The sequence below is a fragment of the Papio anubis genome, chromosome 10 (genome assembly GCF_008728515.1).
Source record: "Papio anubis isolate 15944 chromosome 10, Panubis1.0, whole genome shotgun sequence".
Classification (NCBI taxonomy): Eukaryota; Metazoa; Chordata; class Mammalia; order Primates; family Cercopithecidae; genus Papio; species Papio anubis.
In genome coordinates, this window is record NC_044985.1 from 90,535,644 (window position 1) to 90,547,020 (window position 11,377).

The 11,377-nt window shown below is 40.4% G+C and overlaps 1 protein-coding gene across 3 annotated transcripts in view; it reads left to right on the forward strand.

The window, feature by feature from the left end:
• Nucleotides 1-4,032, forward strand: part of ADAM23 (ADAM metallopeptidase domain 23) — a 173,064-nt gene extending 169,032 nt beyond the window's left edge. For all 3 annotated transcript variants that reach the window (XM_003907860.4, XM_009182880.3, XM_009182879.3), the window contains one exon: nucleotides 497-4,032. In XM_003907860.4, the coding sequence (XP_003907909.1) occupies nucleotides 497-545 (49 nt within the window). In that variant the 3' untranslated portion in view covers nucleotides 546-4,032. The remainder of the gene's footprint in view (nucleotides 1-496) is intronic.
• The last annotated feature ends 7,345 nt before the right edge of the window (nucleotides 4,033-11,377 follow it).

Genomic DNA, 11,377 nt, shown 5'->3' on the forward strand with positions numbered 1-11,377 from the left:
GGCAGCAAGATAACTGAATAGAGCAAGGCTTTTTTGCCACTTTGGCAAAGGCCAGTCCACTGCTGTAGAAATGGTATAAGCCTGAAGGGAAGTAGCTACGAGACTTTCCATTTTTCTTAATTCTCCCAATAGGCCGCTTCCCGGAAGAGGCCTCCCTGTAATAATTTTCACCTAATGAACTAGCAGTGTGATTATTTCTGAAAGAAGATAAATTGGGCCACAGAGTCTTCTTGTGATTTAAAATGAACAACTCAAAGTTTCTTTTGGTCTTCATCAAAGGACATACTCTAGGGGGTATGTTGTGAAGACATTCAAAAACGTTAGCTGTTCTATCTTTCAATTTCAAGTTATTCCGGAGACTGCCTCCATGTGAGTTAATTACTTTGCTCTGGAACTAGCATTATTGTCATTATCATCACCATTCTCTCATCATCATCTGATTAATATTGTGGATTTTCCCCCTCTGCTTGCATCTTCTTTTGACGCACTCTGGAAGAAATGTCAAGAAGAGAAGGTTTGATCCTACTCAGCAAGGCCCCATCTGAATCAGCTGCGCTGGATGGACACCACCTTGCACTGTTGGATTCTGGGTATGACATACTCGCAGCAGTGTTGCCGGAACTATTAAGTTTGCAAACAAAACCTTTGGGTGGTAATGACTATGGAGCTAAAGTTGGGGTGACAAGGATGGGGTAAAAGAAAACTGTCTCTTTTGGAAATAATATCAAAGAACCCCTTTCACCACCTGTCAATAAAGGGGGAGGGGGCAAAAGACCATGCTATAAAAAGAACTGTTCCAGAATCTTTTTTTCCCCTAATGGACGAAGGAACAACACACACACAAAAATTAAGTGCAATAAAGGAATCATTAAAAAACATAGTAAATGATTTTTTTTCCCTCAGCCTACTGGCACTTAATATCTTCTAAATGATTTGGCATGATTTTTTTTTCTTTACTACCGATGACAAACTCCAGTGGCATGAAGATCTAATTTTTGAAAGGGTAAAAACTGCATGGCATATATACAACAAGCTAGCAAGCCAATTCTCAGCAAAACCTGCAACAGAATTCCTAAGGTGAAGATGACAGATGAACACACAGAAGCTGCCTGGGCCTCTTCACTTAAACCCGTCCCCACACCCCATCCTCTCGGAGCCCCACTACTTACCCCCCACCTCCCACCCTCTATAATCCCCACTCCCTACTGGAGACCAGACCAGGGCAGAACTCCACGGACCTTGCTCTTGTTGATTCACTTTCCCCATTGTGTTTTCTCCTGGACTGAGCATCCTTTGGAAATGGGAGCTGGAATTTGAACAATGATGCTATTGTATAGTTCTTTTATAAATGTAAATATGGAAATAAGAGATTTTGACACATCATTTCCACTTGTCTGTATTGAGATATTTTCCTTGTAAAGGGTCTCTGTAAACTTGAGTTTATTTTTTGCTCCCCATCTTTTTTGTTTCTTGTCTCTCTTTCTCTGTCTCTGTCCTTCTCTCATAATATGTTATACAATAACTCTTGGGCTTGCTTAAAAAGACAGATGTAGCCACAGATGCAGGGAGTTTGGGCACAAAACAAGTGCAGTTTAAAGTTGGTGTGCATTAAACCAAAAATAAACAAAAGGGGGGGACACAAACAACAAAATAACCCATATCAAAGACACAAAATTATGGAAGTGGAAATATATGTACTAAGTCTCAAAAATTTTTTGATGTCATTATAAACCTATGTATATAATGTAAGAAAGTAGACACCCTTTCAAATTAATCACAAAAGTGCCAAGCTCATGATTTTGGTTTTCGGTGTTGACAATTTTCTTTCCCTGTCTTTAATGTGAAAGGAGGATAAACTTAAAGCCTTAAATTAAAAAAAAATTTAAATGTTAAAAGCTTGGAAAAAATTAAACTTTCCATTTTATTTGTATTTGTTAGCGTCAATATTTCATCCATGCTTATTTTCCTGCCTCAAAATATATATGGTAGAACCCTATTGGAAAAGTGGTAATGGGAATAGAAGGAGCAGTTACCTTTGTATCCACGTTGTTAACGTAGGCTTTTATGCTGTGCCATGCTTTCAAGAAACCTTGTTTGACCTCTGGCATTTTACTGATCAGTGGACCATTGCACTGGATTGTAATGGGATTCTACTATATACAAATCCACATTCTTCTTCTCCCTCTAGCCAGATTTGCAGATGTAATCTGGGCTTTCCAAGTCCCTCTGAGTTTCCTTCACTTTTACTGATTTTTTTTCTTCTAAATATGGTCAAGATAGCTTCTGTCACATGTTAAATAAATAAGCTAAAGAAATTCGGTCCCAGCTTTGTTTTAATGTACAAACCTGTATGTGATCACTTCAGTGAGCATCCATCTATAGATGGGCTTTAGTAAAAGACTGTCCCAAAGAGCCCCTACTTCTCTAATGCCCTTTTTTTTTTTTTTAAGGAAAAGGACATGCAGTTTTACTCGTCACTTCTTTATGACACCAAATCCATTGCTAGATTTAGCTCTTGGTCCCTTTTCAGCAAGATTCATGTTATCAGTCTTACAACTTTGATTTTGGAAAGTTGGAATGCACTGCTTAACACAGTGGATTTTTTTCCCCCGAGGTGTCTATCATTGGGGACGTACCACAGTCATAGAGCAGAAACTGTAATTTCTATTTTCTACAATAGACCATCACCAAACATCTTACTATGTTGTTGCTTTCTGAGTAATAGGTGCTACACAGGTAGGCGGGCTTTCTCTAGGACTAGCTGTACATTTATATTGTAATAACAGGGCTATCTACAAGGCCTCTCAGCCTTACTCCTGGCTTCATAGGACACAGGTAGCATCCCTCTAGTTAGTGGCAATGGCTCTTTCAGCTCGGAGGAAGCTTGGAGGAAACTCAGATTACTTGGTATCTTTTCCTGTTGCTGCATTGCTTAGTGTTTCCTTGTTGCTGGTTCCTACTCTCTAGTAGATACTAAGCTGCTGGGAAGTACACCATACACATTTCACTGAGATTCCAGAGGCACCATGGTGACTTAACAGAAATAAAATCGTGGTGGTTACAAAACAATTTAAATCTCTATTGTTAACTTTTAAGCATTTCACAAACAACATTGTAAATGTGCGATGTTATGTTTTAAATCAGACCACAGTGGTCCCCAAATATTATGTACATATGGCAAATGTCAGTGTAACTTTTTGTTACACTGGCAATTTCATAGGTAATCGAACCTATGCTCCAATGTTAAATTATTTGTGTATATGTAAAATACACAAGCTTTAAGCTATGTGTGTATGAATATGAAAGATAATGCAACCATATCAATCGTAAAAATGGATTATAATTATTTTTGATGGTATTAGGTTATGTAGTTTCAAACTCTTTGCTGTATTTTCTTTTGCACATGCCATTCATTTGCTAATTTTTGTGGTGTGGAGATTCCTTTTTATTAATTTGAGCCCAAAGCACAAGTGTATCACTGTTTAATGTTACCCAACAAGAGTTAGTGTTAAGTGATGATCAAGTTCCCATTTCACCTGCTCTACTTTTGCTGCGTTAATTAATGACACCTGGATGAGGAGACATGCGCTAACTTCATTGCTCATCTGGGATAGTGCATGAGCCCATTAGAGCTACTCCTACTAGATAACTGAGCAGTACACATAAGTGCATGTTATGAAACATGAATCACATAGAGCTGTGGAGTTTTACCAAGTGGTGTGTGTGGTTTTTGTTTTTTACTATGCAACGATGGGAAATGCACAAACTTTTCAAAGACTAGTGTCTGAAGAACTTTGCAAACAATACTTGAATCCTTTCTTTAAAGTTATCCCATCATGTTTTATAGTCATTGTTGCTTCCATTGTTAATTTCCATTTTTAAGTGCTTTGTAATTTTTTTAACTGCACTACCTGAAGTTTTGTTTGAAATTAATAAACTCATTCATATCTTGTTGGCTGCCTATGAATGGAGATTCAGTAGTCATTGTATGCATCTTTAAGTCAAATGTGTATTAAAAGTTTCATTAACATAGAATGTCGTAGCTTTATACTTTAATCAGTTCTTTTAAACCCCTTTTCTGTGTCGTCTTACATTGCTGATTAAATGGCTGTGTGCCTGATATCATCAGAGTTTTAGCATGGATCCAAAGGCTCACTGAAAATTTAAGCAGTCAGTGGCACAAAACAAAATCTCTGATTATTGATAAATATATGCCTGATTAGGATTCAGTTTCATTGGATTCATTGGACTCTTTTGCTTCTTATAAATCAGAAAAAACCTACCTTAGGATCGATTATAGGTTGTTTTTTTTTTTAGTGTCTCCCTTCTGAGTTTTAAGAATGGATAGCTAGTAATCACATCCACACTTTGAACCTGGTACCAAATGTATGATCAAGCAACAAAGAAAATAGAAGGAAATCTGGTTATATAAATTGTACTGTAGGCCGGGCGCGGTGGCTCAAGCCTGTAATCCTAGCACTTTAGGAGGCCGAGACGGGCGGATCACGAGGTCAGGAGATCGAGACCATCCTGGCTAACACGGTGAAACTCCGTCGCTACTAAAAAATACAAAAAAAAAAACTAGCCGGGCGAGTTGGCGGGCGCCTGTAGTCCCAGTTACTCTGGAGGCTGAGGCAGGAGAATGGCCTAAACCCGGGAGGCGGAGCTTACAGTGAGCTGAGATCCGGCCACTGCACTCCAGCCTGGGCAACAGAGCGAGACTCCGTCTCAAAATAAATAAATAAATTGTACTATAACATTCTAAGGAAGGCATTTCTTCACAGCTCCCATGGAATTGGTCACCAAATTATATCCCTTCTTCAAGAATGTCTTCCATATGTCTCCTCTCCATCCCATTGCCATGCCTTGATTTGGCCTTAACAGACACATATATCTCACATGTATCTACAGCACTGACACACAGTTGCTAATCTGACCACATCACTCCTTTGATTAAGCATTGCAGGGCTTTTCATTTCCTGTAAGTTAAGGCTCAAACTTAATAACACAACGTAAATTCCTGCCCACCTCTCATGATCTCAAACCTGTTTCTTTTTGTAGCCTCATTGACTCATCCTCTTGTAGTTGCCTTAAAGGCCCCCTAGAGGAACCTCTTGTACTCAAGGCCCAACAATCTTATTTAAATGTTACGTCCGTTACCCATAATTCTTTTGTTTCCATGTCATTTCATGTAATAAATATAGAAACACTTTAAAATAGCATGAATATTATACTTAAAATTAGAAAGCTTATTAGAGTATTTGAGTGTTGTTTATGTTTGACTTTAAATGATTTGTTTTTGTGTGTGTTTTCCTTTAAGTCATTCTGTTTTTGAGGATGACGTTGAAATGAGTTCTACTCCATGCTTCCTTGGTAACTGGTTGAGAAAGGTGACCCAGAAACTCCCTAGATAATAGAGCAGCAAACCTAGAGTTAAAATTTGATGTGAATAAATAGATAATCCATATGCTTATGCTGGAATTCCCAAGTAACTTTTAAAATTTAAAATAAGTGCCCTTTAGTTTAATGTGCAAAGGTTAGGGAGTTCCACTCACTAATTTATTCATTCAACATATTTATTATGTCTCTATGCTATGCCAGGAACTCCTAGGAACTGAAGGAACAAAAGAAAATTCTTGGCTTAAAGTTGCTCACAATTTAGCAGGAAGAGACATGTTTAAAAAAATTTTTTCTAGACCCAAGGTGATGAGTAAACTAAGCTACCCTTGTGCTGGGAGTAAAAAGAAGAGCAGTGATGGGTAGGTGGGCGAGGGATGCAGAAGCCTTTCTAAAAGAAGTGAGTTTGGAACTATATTGAAACGTGACAAGAATTCACCAGTCTAATAAAATGGGAAACATACTCAAGGCACAGGAAGCAACAAGTGCAAGACCCAGGAGGAGGCGCCCAGACCCTTGGGTAAGTAGAGCTAAACGTCCCATCCGTTCAGCCTCAGTTTCCTCCCACCTCAGTTCTCTCCTTTCTTTCCTTCCTATCTTTCTACAAACTCTTGATCTGTAAGAATCCTACAGTAGTCAGGCTCTAAGGACACATGATGAGCTCAATCTTGTGAGCCAGATGCAACGTGCAATACTATGTGGCAAGTGCCATAATAAACAGAAGTATAAGGTGCTTCAGAAGAAGAGAAGAGCAAGGCTTTGTCCCTGATCTTGGGGTCAAGTAGAGTTTCACAGAAGAGGTGGCAGTTGAGCAAGAGGCTGTGCCTGTGCACTTGGGCCTAGTACTGTGATCCCTTATTGTGAGTGAGATTTAACCAGGGCTTGCTCATTTTGGTGGTGGGGCTAGGGGAGTCCATTCATAAATGCCTTGCAAGCACAACCATGCGTAATGCTCAGAATTGTCCTCACCAGATCTCTGAGTGTCTTTTGTTTGTGTGAAGATTATGATCTCTGTTAAAACCTTACATTTTTAGACAGTTTTCCACTGATGTGCTCATGATGGATCAGTCTTAAGCGCTTGAGGCTGTCAGTAATGACAAAGAGGGCTTCTTGACCTGGCCTGTGAGCCTCTAATATTTTCTTAGCATAAAAATTCCTAGCTAATCTCAGTCTGGAGTGAGGGGATGGGTAAGAAGAACAATAAAAGGTTTTAAAGCATCATTTAGTGTATCCTTCCACTAATTAGGGGTCAACATTTTCTAAGTGTAGTTGAGCTTCTGGTGAACCAAAATTAACATTTGCCTATCTGCTAAGCTTTGGAGAGAAGGTTATCATTCCTCAAACTTTTCAGAAGCCCATCCACAGGTCTGGCTCCTTGACTAGAACAAGTTTTTGGCCATGTATGTGACTTCTGGAGAGAAATGAAATGCCTTGATGATTCTTCACGTGAAAACAGATTTCCTGCTGATGCTCCTTTGGCAGTTGATTGCTTGTGCACACACGTGTCCTGGTGTGATTGTAAGGACTGTACTTGTGGCCCTATGGAGTCCATCCTTAGGAGAACATTTGTCTGACTGTGATGATCATTGAAAGCCAAATTCGCCCAGTAAATCAATTGGTCCTACAAAAACAAGGCAAAACAAAACAAAATCTGAATGATCAACAGTATATGAAGAGTTCTTCAGACCTCTTTGGAGCTTTAAATAGCTTCCAGCCTTCAGGAGGTAAATGAGGTTGCAGCAGAGGTTCTTGCTTCTTTAGGCCCAGAACTCAGAGTAAGGACAGAAAAAGGTAACTTGGATTATAAATGACATCAGGGAGGCCTCTTTTCCAGCAACAGACACAACCTTGTAGAGCCATTGTAACTCCTGTAGAGATAGCAAATGGATTGCATGCAGTAGCTTTAAACTGCTTTTCCTATATAAGTGAAGTGGCTACAAACCAAAGGTCATAAATGCTAAAGTCTACAGGAGCCAGTCAGTTACTAAAATGAGCCGAACAGGGCAATGGAGGAGATGAGAGGGCTGAGGGAGGCTGAGCTGAGTTGGAGACCATATAACTTGTCCTGAAGGGAGCAGTCTCTACTCAGCTCTAGAAAATTGTCACTATGAGGAAAAGTGGGCCAGTCATTGCCCATTCCATTTATTTTTCTAGAGAAGTCAGAAATCTAGGCCCTTATATAAAATTTCCTTTCTAAAAAATGGTAAAACTCATTTATATTTTTTAAACACTGTGGATCAAGATGGTGAAAACAGAACCTGTCTTCACATAGGATTGGGTCTACTGGCACCTAGTGGGGTAGCTTCTACATAAGATAATAGGGCATTTTTATGTCTGCCCTCAGATAGCTCCAATGAGTATGCAGACATGGCCTTGCTTCCAGTCAGGGTTACAGGGTGCCCTGTGAAGGCTTGGGCAGACGTCCTCATGAATTGCCACTTACAGTGTTGACTTAACTATTGTTTTGTGTGGATAGGAAGCAGTCACTGAAAGCCACCAGTATCAAAGAGAGCGTGCCTAAACATACTTTCTTATGGTGGTGCTTTGTGTAATAACTAAGCTTACTCAGATATGCTAATTTATGGGAGATGAACTAAACCTACATTGGCAAATTGAGGCTCATTCCTCAATGCTCATTGAGGCTTTGTCTTAATGTTCACTAAGGCAGTGTAGTGGCTGCCTGGATCCTGAGCCAGTGATTAGAGAAAATGCTGTGGTTGATTTTGGTTGTCTGCTACCTGGCAACCGGAAGTACCTGACTAGGTCCGCATAAATCTTAAAATGGTGTTCCTTTCTGTCTTTGATTCTCAAGGATATTTGCAGATAGGGATGAATCAGTAGAGCTAACTAATCCAGAGGCCCCACATAGTATACTGGATTCAGGGAAATAAAGGATTCTTGAACAAAGAAATACAGAAGCTGAAAAATCCAGCAGGAAGGAACAACTGTTTATTTTTTTTTTTGAATTATTGTTGTTTTCTGATAATTATGAAATCCTACATGTTTATTGGAGCAAATTTGAAAAACCGAAAAATTTAAAGAAGAAAATTGAAATCATTATCATCACCACTTTATAATCTCCATTAATAGTATGTTAATTTCTTGAACTCATCATTTTCTTGGTTTTTCCCATGAACACAAAAGCAACCTACAAAGTAGGCAGCCAGTGGTTCTTGCAGGATTTGTGTTGACTCCCTTGCTCGTGTGTGTGTGTGTGTGTGTGTGCATGCGCGTGCACATGCGCACACACGTGCCATGTGCCATGTTCTGCTGGCTTCAAAAAAGGATGGGACAGCATCTTCAGGGCAAAGACGTACTTTCTAGCCTCTTGGTTTTTGGTTTAATCTGTTTATACTACTAGGAAGACTGCTCTTGCCCACCATGGCCCAGTCAAATTCTTATGCATCCCCAAGTGTCACTTCAAATATATACTACCTCCTTCATGAAGTCTTTCCTGATCTTTTTAAAGCTTTCTAGAGAGCTTTAAAAAGCTCTCTACAGAGAACATGGGAGCTCCAGTTAGTAGTAGAGCTGGGATGAAATCCCAGGTATTTTAGGCTTCAGAGCCCATCCTCTAATTACATCAGTTTATTGCCCTTCTTTTATTCCCATTTTATTGATTGATTGATTGATTGAGACAGGGTCTCACTCTGGCACCCAGGCTTCAGTGCAGTGTCTTGATCATAACTAACTGCAGTCTCAAATTCCTGGGCTCAAGGGATCCTGCCACCTCAGCTTCCCAAGTAGCTGGGACTACAGAGCACACCACTGTGTTATAGCCAATTATAGTTGAAAAAACTCACAATTGGAGAGGTTTAGCACCTTTTTTGAAATCACCATTCTAGTAAGTGCCAGGGTCATAATCATGCCACTGGCAGTCTGAATTCGAATCCTTTTCTGGACCCAAGAGAACATGGAAAATAGCACTTATGACACCAAAACATGCACAGTAGGGGAGGAGCAGTAGATCCTCAGAGAGAATCTCTTGCTGCCTACGTTTATGAGCTGATTCTGCTGGAACCATTATTTATTGTCACCACCAGGAGATCTGTTTTGGAAAACTTTGACTCTCTAAATGTAAATTCTAGCCTTTTGTTAGAACAAGAGAGAGTGGGTGTGTGTGCACAAGACCCAAGGAAGGCTGAAAATTGATTCGTAGGCCACTCCACTTGAGAGGGAATATGTTAAGCAGCTTGAAATGTCTCTAGGGATCATTGCAAGAAGAAATGGGATTTTTCTGTTACCTCTGATGAGTGAAAAAGTTTTCTGTTACAAAACCGATGAGTGAAAAGTCACAGGAATGCCACTTTCAATCTCATATTAAAAAGAACTTCATGCAGTCAACAAGTAGTAAAGATACTTACCAAGTAAAAGATTTTGCTGCACCTGGTGGATCAGAAAATATTATACCCAGATGTCCTACCAGACATTACAGCTTGGTAAAAGGGCTAAGGAACAGGGGAAGAATTTCATTTATGATGAAAGTGTCACTCTTGGTAAGGAAAATACAAATAAATAATTATGAAAAGTCAACAGAGGAACCACCTCGATATTCCCACTCCAGGGGTGCAGGGAGGAGAGCAAAGAAATTCTATGGAGGAGGTAACATTTGAACAATTGGTATACTACAGGTATAAGGAAATGGAGAGAAAAATGTTGCAACTTGAGCTAGGTAGAATACGCAAGTTCAGCTGATGTAACGATGACCAAAATAACCAGAGGTTTAAAGAAGAGTGAAGATTTCCTCTCCAGGATGAGCAGTCCAGAGCTGGTAGGGAGGCCCCACACACCTGCTGGCTTCTTGCTGTGCAATCCTTTGCACCAGCCTTCACCTCATGGAACGAATGAGCTGTTCCAGCTCCCCTCACCCTGTCTACCTTCCAGGAATCAGGAGGGAAAGGAGGAGACACAGGAGGCCTACCAGTTCCTCTGGATACCAATCTGGCAGTTGAGAATATCACTTTTTATCACACGGATTGCTTAGAACTTAGTAACATAAGCACATCTAGTGCAGAGAGGCTAGAAAATGTAATGGGGAGGAAGGGGTATTCCTAAAGAAAAAAAGTTTAGAAAGGGGCATTGAGAGACAGCTAGCAGCCTGCCACTGAGCTTAAAGAAAAGTGCCAATGTGAGATTGTGAGAGTGGAAGGGGGTAAATGGATAGGTGCCATGATGGGCGGAATGAAGGAGTTATATGGTGTTTATTTCTCTATCCATTGGGAGTGTCAGGGAAAGATGGGCATCTGCAGTTGGCCCTTTTGGGGAATCTGTTGAAGAAAACTGCCTTCCTCAAAGTAGACTGCACCCAATGACTATCAACATGGGGGTCTCAAGGCCAAGCCCTCTTACCCCAACTCAGGACATCTGTGAAAAGACATCCCAGCTCCAAAAGCTCTTCCTTTGCCAACAAATTTCCTGCATGGAAATTCATCTCCCTCCACCCAATCCTGCCTCCTTCCTTCTTTTCCACAGCTGTAGAAAAGCACTCCCAATCAACACTGCCTGCTAATCTCTGCCCCAGAGACTGCTTCCTGGGAAACTCCATCTGGAACAATCACCAGTTTGTTTTTAATCACCAAATAGTGTATAAAGGGGGAAGGAAGGAAGTAGGAGTGAGCTACTGTACCTTTGAGTAAGGTTGTAGAGATCCTGAACAGTAGTGTGGACTTGGTTCTGCAGGCAATTGTGAGCAGGTTTCTGAGGATCAGAGTAATGGAAGCTATCTAGTCACATGTAAGATGGACTGTGGGTAAGAGAGGAAAGAGGTGCACAAAACAGTTAGGATGCCAAGGCCATACCACAGGTCCGAGATAATGAACAACTGACACAGGGCTCTGGCAATGCAAAATGAAGAAGGGAAAGATCATATGAGTAGAATCGACAGAACTGTGCATTGATTTTGGGAAGCAAGAGGCAGGGAAGAGTAAAAGATAAAGGCCAGGTTTGATATCTGGTGATTGGGCTGATGGTGACTTTATGG